A 13753-nucleotide genomic window follows, 5' to 3' on the forward strand; every position below is an offset into this window, starting at 1 on the left:
TTTTTTTTTGTTGCATATTTTTTTGCTTTAATTAATATTATATTGATATATAATCAAATTACAGTAAAATCGACAAGAACTACAAAGTGCATTTATGAGTTCCTTTATTTGCAATTGCAAATCCTACTCTGAAAAACAAACTCATTTATGAAAGTGCCCCTTTATTTTAGTTTTTTTTTTTAAATAAATAAAAAGTAATATCCAACAAGTATCAATATTATACCGTGTAAGACACAAATATGGTGACCAATATCAAATTTGATATGCAATTGTTCATATCAAACTCAAATGAAAAAAGATGGTAAAATTGATTATACAATTTACAATTTTATAAAATTGTTCATAAAATTGACATGTTTACAATTTTATAAAATTGATTATATTATTTGGTTATGCAAATCATGATAAATTATGTTATATAAAATTTTAATTTCATTTTTTTTAATTACTACACACCTCATCTTTAATATATAGAAAAACGAGGGGTCGAGTGAATAGTAAATGTGTGTGGATGTAGGGGTATTTTAGTCATTTCACATTTTTTAAATTATTTTTTAAACTTTTGAGAGATAAAATAATAATTTAACATTTATAAGTAAAAAAAAAAATCTGTAAATCCCACGTGCACAGTCTAGTTTCAATAAGTCGCGCACTAAACAGTTTAATCACTTTAAAAAAAAGAAAAAAGAAAAGAGAACGAAGTCTTTATCTATCCAGCTTCAATTTTTGTTTTGTCTTTTGCTAGTTTTGTGTTTTTGTGCACTACTAAGAATAGAAAAATATTGACTTTTCGGTTGAGAAACGGGATTAATTTTGGATCTGTTATTTATTGATACGTGGAATTTTTCTACTGGACCGGAAGCAAACTCAGCATACAAAAAATTGTAGCAAAAATGATCCCGTACCCACACGTATGCTTTCTGTTTTTTTTACCTTCTACAATACCATTTATAATTGATGGATTTTGGTAATACTATTGCGAGAGATAAAATGAAACAAAACGGTGAAAATTGAGTATATTGTCATTAGTGCGTGGATTTTTATTTTATTTTATTTATAAAAAGACAACTCTTTGTGGCGAAATATTGCTATCCATCACACACATCTAAACCGTATGTTTAAATTTTAATTAGTGAATTTATGTCGAGAATACAAATCAAAATTGGATGGTCTTAAAAAAAATATTACTAAAATTTTTTAAGTTTTGGTTTTGGAAAATTCCCCATTCCTCTTCATTAGTGAATTTGTGGTTTTATTAAAAAAAATGATTGAAAAAATGTTTAGTCCTAATGTGGAGCAATTGGCAAATGTTTAGTCTAACAGTTTGGGTCAAATTTGGGGCGTGAGAGTTGCACGGGAGCACATTTTGTTTTCTTCCATGAGAATTACCAAAAGTCAAAACAATTGATTTATGGTGGGCCTAGGGACAAAAGACTGACATTAAATTGTATAGTCACTGTGATGAAAAACGGAGTAAAACTCTTGGTCTGTTTTCTCATCCAGATGGCAGTGTTTTATTTGGCCAGAAGCAAACTAGCCATACAGTAAATTGCCGCAAAAATGGGCTCTATAAGGTTGAGCCGGCCTGATAAGACCCAAAGTAAGCGGAGTCAACTGTTTCCTTTCATTATCCTAATCTGTACACCTCTAATTCTTACCCGTTTCAGTCCCTCCGAAATGAACCAACAATTGTCCTTCATTCTCGCTCACCGCCTTCTCATCTTTCATTCTCTCTTGTTCCTCTTCCTCCTTTCTCCATTTCCAACAACAATAACCAAACTCAGAGAAAAAAAACACACCAAGAACACAAGATGTTCAGATCAAGACATTCTGCTTCTATGGACAAAAACCATAATACTAACAACCACAACCTCTCCAAAAAATCTAGTAGTTTTTCGTCTCGTGAAGACCCAAAACAGGAGTCCCCAGATCATCCTTCATCCACAGACATTGATCGAAAATCAACAGACACTCACCAGGAAACAATCAGAGAAGAGAATGAGCTGTTGGAAAATGACATGATCCAAAATGATTCTTCTGCGGAGGATGTCGATACCAGTCTTGTTAAACTCTCCGAAGAGGTGGATCAATTCCTTGAAGACGTTGCCGCGAAAAATCTGCCTAGTGAGGTCCCCAGTTGTCTTGAAAAATTTGCAAAACTTGTGCAAGTGGAGATTGTGAAATGTGTTTCAGGGGAAACTCAATCCAAGTTGATTAATGATTCGTCCGATGAGGTTGAAACCTCTATTTTTCAAGTGAGCCTGTGTCTATGCAACCTAAGAGTCCCCATTCGGGTAATTAGCCAAGTGATCCCTGGAATTTCAAATTTGTGGGCAATAGACATTGCATTGTCAACACATTTAGGATATTGACAACCGTGCAATTTCATGACATTTAGAATGTTCTGCTGTTTTTATGATTTTGCTCGCCCACTATTTGCACTTATCAAAAAACAGGATAGCGCTAGCTATCCTGGATGTATTCTTACTCTCTACATATTTGGCGATATCTCTTTGCTTAAACCACCCCTTCTTCCGTGGACTGAATTACTTTCGTGGACCATATCTTCCCACACCCCTTGGATTAGTTACTATCTCTTGTATGTCTCATATTTGCTGGAAAAAATGAAATTCATAAACCAGTTATGTTTAAAGAAGAAGACACCACATCATCTTCCATTACCAAAAGCTCTTACAGTTACAAATGTATAACAATGCATCATTTCCTTGGAAGGAAATGCTGAAGTAGTTAATCTTTTGAGAACAAGAATGCTTTTTTGTGCAATAGACCTGTAGGAGACAAGTTTATGTAAGCTTAACATACTTGTTTTCTACTAAGTTTAGAGTTAGTGGTAGTACGGAAATGGAAGAGCACACTTCGTGTGTGGAACAAGAGGCGAGAACATTAGCCTATTGTGATAATCCTATTTGGTTTTATGCAGCAGTTCTAGTTGGAATTCTACTTTACAAAGGGTATCCACTGCTGGTTATGTGATAGGTTGGTTAGATAGATTACTTTAGATATAGTCGAGGATTTGGAACGTTGAAATTTGATCAAGTGTGCTTGACCTCCTTTTGATATACACAAAAATCTGCTCTTTTTACAAGTTGGAGCCCTGTAGATTGATTGGTGACTACTTTGAAAGATTTGTTGGTATAATGGTATGCGTTTAGAATGATAACTCAATTAAACGAAAATAGAAGTACGCTGACGGTAGATATGCTTCATTTTGAACTGGCAATCTTCCCTTATTGTGTCTTAAGAAAAAAGTGTTCTTCAAATTTGGCAAACCCAAAGGACACAATTCGATAATTAATGTGCATCCTACAAACTGAGAAAATTGAGACATGTCCACGGTAAATTTGTTTGGCTTTAGCTTCCGCTCAACAGGCGTGATCACAATCTGTTGAAGTATGACGATGTGCACCCCTATATATTGTTGATGTATGTAAAGTCCCACGTTTCTATAAATATTTTGGTATACCAAACTGAACCGTATCTAGTCTTTTCTATTCTCATGTACTGGAATACCTTAACATCAAGGTAAGTTAAGTATATATATAAAACTCTAGGTAGAGTATGAGTTAATTCTCTCTAATCCTATTATTCTAGCGTCTACTCTTTTCTATTCTTATTCTTCCGGTTTTTCTTTTCCTAGCATTATACCAAAGCACTCACGCCATCCAACAATTACTTCTCATCAATTCCATCCACCATCATCGGGCATAATACAAAATAGAGTAACAAAACAAATGTGAGAGAACGAGATTCTAGGTGGAAAACGTGAGAGAAGGTGGTAAGCATCAATGGTGGTGCGCATTAATCTGAGAGTCTAGATACTAAAAATATACAATAAACAAACGTGCAAGTGATGGCGGGAAGAAACATAAGACCCAGGGGCGGCTCAAGATAATCGGGGGCCCTAAGCAAAGTTCGGGAATCTTCTATGATTAATATATACCAATAAAATTTGTTATTTTGTTATATATATATATAACAAAATAACAAATAAAATAACAAAATATATTTTTATATTTTTATATATAACAAAATATAACAAATAACAAAATAACAAATAACAAATATAACAAAATATATATAACAAAATAACAAAATATATTATATATATAACAAAATAACAAATAAAATAACAACATATATTATATATATAACAAAATAACAAATAAAATAACAAATATATATATATAATATATATTTTTTTTTTATTATTTTTTTTCTCACAACATCTTATTGATTTGTTTTACGTTATTTCATATGATCCCAACTTTCTCTTTTTGTCTTTCTTGAATAGTCTTCACACAAACTTGAACTTCAATTGATTTATTTAACTAAAAATTGCAAAAGAGAGAATGTAGAATAATTATACACCAAATAAAACAAATCTGAGAAAGAAATAGAGATTATAGGGAAAAACCATAAAAAGGCAAAAAATATGATATATGTAAGATTGAATTCTTTGGCGTTATATATCTTGATTATTTGTTATAGGGTGATGAAGAACTTTAATAAGTTATGGGCGTGCTACTTTTTGTTAGTTGGTATTAAGTATGAAATAAAATATTAAATTTTACACCAAATAATATGAAATAAAAATATGATTATTTGTTAAAAAAATGATATAGGTAAGATTGAATTGTTGATGTTATACTTAATTATTTATTATGGGGTGATGAAGAACTTTAATTAGTTATGGAGGTGTGCTATTTTCTGTTGGAGAAGGCGAGGGAACCGAAGGAGTTTAAGTGTTTAACACTACTTTAACAAATAAAAATTGTTATATCTTTTTTTTTTTTTTCACACATGTTATTGATTTGATTTTTCACGTTATTTCATATGATCCAAACTTTTCTTTTTTTTTTTTGAATAGTCTTGCACAAATTTGAAACTTCAATAGATTTATTTAACGTTAATTGCGAATATATAGAGAATCTTGAGAATAATTATACACCAAATAAAACAAATATTGAGAGAGAGAGAGCGAGATTATAGAGAAAAAATATATAAAGGCAAAAAAAATGATATATGTAAGATTGAATTGTTGATATATATATCTTGATTATTTGTCGTGGGTTGATGAAGAACTTTAATTAGTATTGAAGTGTGTTTTTTTTTTTGTTAGAGAAGGAGAAGGCTGAAGGAGTTTAAGTGTTTAACACTACTTTAACGTGATTTTATGGTTTCCAATTTGCCAATATAAAAACGTTTATCCAACAGTGAAAAATAAATGAAAAACAATAGTGGGTTTTGGTTTTAATTTTTTTTCTTTATTTCCCCACTAATAAATCAATAGTGAAGTAGTGGACAATGACTGGATTATATTGTGGGGGGCCCTTGGGCTACGGGGCCCTAAGCGGAGGCCTACTTTGCTATAAGGTTGGAGTCCATTTTTGCTGCAATTTACTGTATGGCTAGTTTGCTTCTGGCCAAATAAAACACTGCCATCTGGATGAGAAAACAGACCAAGAGTTTTACTCCGTTTTTCATCACAGTGACTATGCAATTTAATGTCAGTCTTTTGTCCCTAGGCCCACCATAAATCAATTGTTTTGACTTTTGGTAATTCTCATGGAAGAAAACAAAATGTGCTCCTGTGCAACTCTCACGCCCCAAATTTGACCCAAACTGTTAGACTAAACATTTGCCAATTGCTCCACATTAGGACTAAACATTTTTTCAATCATTTTTTTTAATAAAACCACAAGTTCACTAATGAAGAGGAATGGGGAATAGAAATTTCCAAAACCAAAACTTAAAAATTTTAGTAATATATTTTTTTTTAAGACCATTCAATTTTGATTTGTATTCTCGACATAAATTCACTAATTAAAATTTAAACATACGGTTTAGATGTGCGTGATGGATAGCAATGTTTCGCCACAAAGAGTTGTCTTTTTATAAATAAAATAAAATAAAAATCCACGCACTAATGACAATATACTCAATTTTCACCGTTTTGTTTCATTTTATCTCTCGCAATAGTATTACCAAAATCCATCAATTATAAATGGTATTGGGGGTGTCAATGGATCGGTTTGGGTCGGATTTTGAAAAATCCGAACCCGAACCAATAAGAAAATTGGAAACCCAAAACCGAACCGAACTAATAAAATATATTACAAATCGAAACCGAACCGACCCGAATCGAAAACTATAAAATCAATTAAATCTAAAATTAAATCGATTAATTTTAGCCACACAATTGATAAACTTATACAAAATTAATCATAAATATTACTAAAACGTCATCTTATCGGTCCGATGGATGGCAACCCCGAAACCAAACCAATATCTTATCGGGTCGGTTCAGTAGAGGGAAAACCAAATTACCAAAATCCAAACTGTTTTTTATCGATTTGGTTCGGGTCGGTTATCGGGTTATCGAAACCCATTTGACAGCCCTAAGTGATACTACAAAAAATTAATAATAAATTAAGTATCGGAAATTGAAAATGGAGGCATGGAACTAGTCTCAAACTTTGACTCTCAACTAGGGTTGGTCACTTGGATTAGAATTTTTGGGCTTGGTTTGACTAATTTAACATTTTTTTTTGTTGCATATTTTTTTGCTTTAATTAATATTATATTGATATATAATCAAATTACAACGAGAAAATCGACAAGCGCACTACAAAGTGCATTATGAGTTCCTTTATTTGCAATTGCAAATCCTACTCACGAAAAACAAACTCATTTATGAAAGTGCCCCTTTATTTTAGTTTTTTTTTTAAATAAATAAAAGTAATATCCAACAAGTATCAATATTATACCGTGTCCGACACAAATATGGTGACCAATGAGAGTTAGGTGTTGTAGTTTTAAAAAAAGTTATCAAATTTGATATGCAATTGTTCATATCAAACTCAAATGAAAAAAGATGGTAAAATTGATTATACAATTTACAATTTTATAAAATTGTTCATAAAATTGACATGTTTACAATTTTATAAAATTGATTATATTATTTGGTTATGCAAATCATGATAAATTATGTTATATAAAATTTTAATTTCATTTTTTTTAATTACTACACACCTCATCTTTAATATATAGAAAAACGAGGGGTAGAGTGAATAGTAAATGTGTGTGGATGTAGGGGTATTTTAGTCATTTCACATTTTTTAAATTATTTTTTAAACTTTTGAGAGATAAAATAATAATTTAACATTTATAAGCTTAAAAAAAAATCTGTAAATCCCACGTGCACAGTAGCTAGTTTCAATAAGTCGCGCACTAAACAGTTTAATCACTTTAAAAAAAAGAAAAAAGAAAAGAGAACGAAGTCTTTATCTATCCAGCTTCAATTTTTGTTTTGTCTTTTGCTAGCTTTGTGTTTTTGTGCACTACTAAGAATAGAAAAATATTGACTTTTCGGTTGAGAAACGGGATTAATTTTGGATCTGTTATTTATTGATACGTGGAATTTTTCTACTGGACCGGAAGCAAACTCAGCATACAAAAAATTGCAGCAAAAATGATCCCGTACCCACACGTATGCTTTCTGTTTTTTTTACCTTCTACAATACCATTTATAATTGATGGATTTTGGTAATACTATTGCGAGAGATAAAATGAAACAAAACGGTGAAAATTGAGTATATTGTCATTAGTGCGTGGATTTTTATTTTATTTTATTTATAAAAAGACAACTCTTTGTGGCGAAATATTGCTATCCATCACACACATCTAAACCGTATGTTTAAATTTTAATTAGTGAATTTATGTCGAGAATACAAATCAAAATTGGATGGTCTTAAAAAAAAATATATTACTAAAATTTTTAAGTTTTGGTTTTGGAAATTTCTATTCCCCATTCCTCTTCATTAGTGAATTTGTGGTTTTATTAAAAAAAATGATTGAAAAAATGTTTAGTCCTAATGTGGAGCAATTGGCAAATGTTTAGTCTAACAGTTTGGGTCAAATTTGGGGCGTGAGAGTTGCACGGGAGCACATTTTGTTTTCTTCTATGAGAATTACCAAAAGTCAAAACAATTGATTTATGGTGGGCCTAGGGGCAAAAGACTGACATTAAATTGCATAGTCACTGTGATGAAAAACGGAGTAAAACTCTTGGTCTGTTTTCTCATCCAGATGGCAGTGTTTTATTTGGCCAGAAGCAAACTAGCCATACAGTAAATTGCCGCAAAAATGGGCTCTATAAGGTTGAGCCGGCCTGATAAGACCCAAAGTAAGCGGAGTCAACTGTTTCCTTTCATTATCCTAATCTGTACACCTCTAATTCTGACCCGTTTCAGTCCCTCCGAAATGAACCAACAATTGTCCTTCATTCTCGCTCACCGCATTCTCATCTTTCATTCTCTCTTGTTCCTCTTCCTCCTTTCTCCATTTCCAACAACAATAACCAAACTCAGAGAAAAAAAACACACCAAGAACACAAGATGTTCAGATCAAGACATTCTGCTTCTATGGACAAAAACCATAATACTAACAACCACAACCTCTCCGAAAAATCTAGTAGTTTTTCGTCTCGTGAAGACCCAAAACAGGAGTCCCCAGATCATCCTTCATCCACAGACATTGATCGAAAATCAACAGACACTCACCAGGAAACAATCAGAGAAGATAATGAGCTGTTGGAAAATGACATGATCCAAAATGATTCTTCTGCGGAGGATGTCGATACCAGTCTTGTTAAACTCTCCGAAGAGGTGGATCAATTCCTTGAAGACGTTGCCGCGAAAAATCTGCCTAGTGAGGTCCCCAGTTGTCTTGAAAAATTTGCAAAACTTGTGCAAGTGGAGATTGTGAAATGTGTTTCAGGGGAAACTCAATCCAAGTTGATTAATGATTCGTCCGATGAGGTTGAAACCTCTATTTTTGATTCAGTAGAAAGGATCTATAAACTAACAAACGCGTTTGGTGAGTTTCGGTTTGAGGAGAAAAAAGAAATAGAATGTGTTTCTTCTTTACTGAATCTTACAAGTACTGTCTTACAAGGCGCAATGTCCTTCTTGGAGGAAGAGTTTCGCACTATTCTTGGTGTCTCTAAAAAGACTGATTCAGAATACGGCGATGGCAAGTCAACCTCGTCATCCAAGCGGTCTACATCATCCTCTTCTTCATTCACTGATCCTGATCGTTGTGTCCTACCTGAATCCCCATCTGAAGAGGACAATTTTCCAGGGTACTCAATGGAAACTGTCACAATTTTGAAGAAGATTGCAACAGCAATGATTTCATCTGGTTACGAGGCAGAATGCTGTCAAGTGTACGGCGTGACGAGGCGAACTGCTATTGAAGAAAGGTTGAAGAAGCTAGGATTCGAGAAGTTTAGCATTGAAGATGTACAGAAGATGAATTGGGAATCTCTGGAAGGTGAAATTGTGACTTGGATTAAGGTAATTAAGCAAGGCGTCAACACTTACTTGCCCGGTGAAAGGAAGCTTTGTGAACAAGTATTTTCAGAGAAACTGTTAGTTTCAGGAAACATGTTCAACAATCTCACGAGGAATATTATTCTTCAGCTTCTAAACTTTGCTGAAGCTGTAGCCATGACGAAAAGATCTGCGGAGAAGTTGTTCAAATTTCTTGACATGTATGAGACACTGAGAGATCTCATTCCCACCACGGACGAGTTTTTAGCCGAAGATTCAACTCATGACACAAAAGGGGAGACTCAATCAGCTCGCAGACGTCTTGGTGAGGCCGCAGTGGGGATATTCTGCGATTTGGAGAACTCAATCAAGAGTGATGTTGCTAAAACTCCAGTCCCAGGCGGTGCGGTTCACCCCTAACCCGTTACACGGTGAACTACATAAAATATGCCTGTGAGTACAAAGACACCTTGGAACAAGTCTTTCAAGAACACCAAAAGATGGTATCAGATGAAAATGAAGCACCACCTGATGGGGACAACACCGTGCTACCCGTCCATAATCTTCCATCCCCGACGGTAAAGCCATCTCCATTTTCGGAACAATTGATGACAGTTATGGATCTACTCGACTCCAATCTTGAATCCAAATCGAAGCTGTACAAAGACCTTTCTTTAAGCTACATTTTCTTGATGAACAATGGAAGGTATATTATGCAGAAGATCAAAGGATCAGCTGAGATTTTCGAGTTGCTTGGCAACACGTGGACAAGAAAAAGATCATCCGATCTGCGACAATACCACAAGAACTATCAACGAGAGACTTGGAGTAAGGTGTTGGGATGTTTAAAAGATGAAGGGTTGCATGTGAATGGAAAGGTAGCTAAGCCAATACTTAAAGAAAGGTTTAAGAGCTTCAATGCTATGTTTGAAGAGATACATAAGGCTCAAAGCACATGGATAGTGAGTGATGAACAACTCCAGTCAGAGCTTCGAGTCTCTATATCTGCAGTGATTATTCCTGCATATCGATCTTTTTTAGGTAGGTTTCGGCAACATTTGGATGCTGGAAGGCAGACAGAGAAATATATAAAGTTTGGACCAGAGGATATTGAGACTTATATCGATGAATTGTTCGATGGGAACCCGTCATCCCTGATGAGAAGGAGAACATGATCAAGGCAAGAAGAAGAACAGAGGTAAGTTTTGATGTTAAAAGAGGGAGAGAAACAGAGGGAGGTGATTTATTAGGTGTTATGTTACTTGGTTTACATTTTCTATATGGTACTTTGCCTCATGTTTTTGGTGATATGTACTGCTTGTATTCCCGACTTTATGAACATGTTGTAATGTAATATAGACTTGATTCTTATTCATGATTCAAAATTAATTGATTTTGCATTTGAGCTCCTGATGTGTGATAATTTAAATGAATGGTTTTACTATTCTACTGCTGTAACAGAGGATTCTACATTTCTACCAGTATTTGTCATGAAAAGGTGTTATGTTTGATACTTTTATATTTTAACTGTTGCAATAGTTACAAAGATCTGATTATGATCAATCTAATTCAAGTCAGCCTCATTGGTGAATGATAATTGATCCAAGCTTTAATCAAGTGATCTTTGCCTACTTGATCATTTACAGTCTAGATTGTATGTAAGTTCCACAAATACGTACATATTTGAGAAGTGAGAATTCACGTACAAGCAAATGAGCAACCGGAACTCGAGACTACCCTTGAATCTGGTCACGCAGGCCAGGGACATCTATAGAGTTGCATGCGCTAGACACATAAACTATTACTTGCGTAGTTTGCATTAACAAACTTAACAAATACTCAAAACGAAAGAGCCAATAACTGATTGAGAATGTCACTACTACAATGGAGAACGTAAAAGTATTGACAAGCACGTATAGCAAACACATCAACTGTGGGATAGACTCCGGACTGATGGACATATATGGCATACACCCTAAAGCCTATGCGACAGCAAGCAATGGCTTCTACCGTAGGAACACAACACTCAGCAAACTTGTTTACCCCTTTATTAAGGAAGAAACTAGACCATTATATCGAAAAGAAGGTTTGGACTGCTGCTTATTCGCATTGTAAAGGTAGTTGTCGAAATGTTTTGTTAAAATATAAATATATCCATCGGAGCACGTCAATAGAGCAATAGTGTGGTTGGCGTGTCCAGGGTGACCACCGAGATTTTTAATATCACTATCTTACAAGAAACTTTTAAGATACCAAGCACATACCAAGGAAGTGAAAGAACTGTCAGGGTCATTGCCTCCTCCATAAATTCCTCAAAATAAACAAACAGAAAAATGATATAAACTGACTTGATATGATATTGATGAACATAAAATTAAACCACACTTCAGGACGACTAACAAGTTTGATTAGCTTAATTAAACACTCCATTAGTAAAGACACATACTTTTTACCTATGTTACATAACTAGCTAGCACTGATTCTAAAAGTGAAGCTCCATTGATATGATGAGAAATTCACTAGTTTCCTGTGTCCAAACTCCGAAGGACTCATTGCTAGTGCTGTTTCTTATTTTACATTTTTCATACGAATTGTACATCCACTGCTCCACATTGAGGAAATTTTGAAGATGGAAAAATAAAGGAAAGAACAACGCAGCAAAACAAAAAAAAAACAATCAATTAATCAATTAATGAAAGCATGATTTTACAAGACTATACAAGTGTGGAGACTGTAACTAACAGGGAAAAAACACAGTATGACATGGGAATAGGGAACACATTACAAAATTTATTAAACAAAGGCACCACCATCACAAGCGCAGCCATCAACTCCCCCTTGGGTAGGTCCAGCAGTACTGAGACAGCAGCAAGCAAGTCCAACCAATATAATTAAGGCCCAAGCAGATGCCAAACCTTGTACCCAACATCTCTTCTTCTTCTATGTGTTTCTTCTCTTCCTTGCAAGCTTTTCATTATGTCAGAAACTAACTGTCAAAGTTCCCCACAAGAGAGAGAGAGAAAGAGAGAGGTGTATGTACATATAGCAATGCATGCACATAAAAATGAAACCAGTTAGGCAATTTAGAACTAATTAATAAAATAATAAGTACCATAAGCAATTGGATTTGTATTAGCTTAAGAGAATGAGATTAGCAAATGAAATAAGAATATCACAAGACAAGTTTATTAGTTTATATGAAAAAGGTGGGCTATGCTCCCATACTTGTATTAGTGTATATTCATGATTACAACATATGATGGTCAGATGGTGTATTTTCCTGATTACAAAGACAAGTATAAGACTGTATTTTCATGATGCAGTTGCAAGAGTATAAGACTATAAGAGTAAATCTTATGTATATATCCGAATAAAAGAAACGAAAATGTCACTATACATGAAATCATGAATTGAACCATAGAACAAAAATTGTTAAATCAGATGTCCATAATTTTCATTAAACTTGTAAGATAACGGCATTCACCCCTACGTGTGTTGCAATCTTCCAGAATTTTAATTATAAGGGTACCGAGTTTTGCTGGAATTGGCATTTTACAATACGCATGATATAGAAATCATTTGGAGATGATTTGACTACATTGGAATTGGGAGCAATTGCATTTGTATTCTTTCGGTGCTAAATGCTAATTGACATAGTTTATATTACTAGAGCATGTCTTCAGTGCGCAGAATGTATGGGTACGCAGTTCATGAATTTATCAGCTGTCAGCATGCAATTAATTCTCTACACACTCTGACCTCTGTCACGTGATTTGATTCTGAAGGAATGTTGGATAATTAACACTTTTAAGGCTGTAGATGCTCAACAGAGTGTGATAACATCATAACAACAATAAAGTGTTTGCAGGATTTACCGAGTGTTCCACCCGGCCGATATCATGATTTTTTAATACTACTATACTAGGCCAATGCATATTATATATTCGTGAAATAGAAAGGGAGAATAAAGAAGAAAAAGTTCCATGTTACTGCCAAGAATGAATGAATGGTCATTTAGAAAGTAACTATTCAGGATGTCCAGTACCATTGCGATGGGCCTTGGGACAAAAATAACTTTCTTACACTTTCAAGATTGCATAAACTCTTGCATTACTACTCTACGAATGATTAAGATCGCATAAACTTTTGTTGTATTGCGCTGAAAATAATTACGGGCGCATATGTCAGTTGTAAAAGTAAACCACTCCAAATTATTAATTTCATTTTTCTGTTGTTTCTTTTTTTTTAGTCATTTAGATCAAATTACGTACCTTCAACTCGGGTGCTCTCATGTGATAAACGTGCATGAATTGTCACCGCAAAGAAGATTGTGCAACCAACTTTCACCGCAAGGTAGAATGCACAATCAAACCTTGGAAGAATTTGATCCTAGTCTAAGT

General features: G+C 34.0%; 1 protein-coding gene across 1 annotated transcript; it reads left to right on the forward strand.

Annotated features, from left to right (window-relative positions):
* The first annotated feature begins 8153 nt into the window (after positions 1-8153).
* On the forward strand, positions 8154-10761 carry LOC147483952 (exocyst complex component EXO70C1-like). The gene is given in 2 exon segments (XM_086580450.1): positions 8154-9768; positions 9771-10761. Coding segments are annotated over 2 exon segments (2109 nt in total). The 5' UTR covers positions 8154-8417; the 3' UTR covers positions 10529-10761.
* Positions 10762-13753: the final 2992 nt, after the last annotated feature.

This window comes from Coptis chinensis, chromosome 8, assembly GCF_015680905.1.
Source record: "Coptis chinensis isolate HL-2020 chromosome 8, ASM1568090v1, whole genome shotgun sequence".
Classification (NCBI taxonomy): Eukaryota; Viridiplantae; Streptophyta; class Magnoliopsida; order Ranunculales; family Ranunculaceae; genus Coptis; species Coptis chinensis.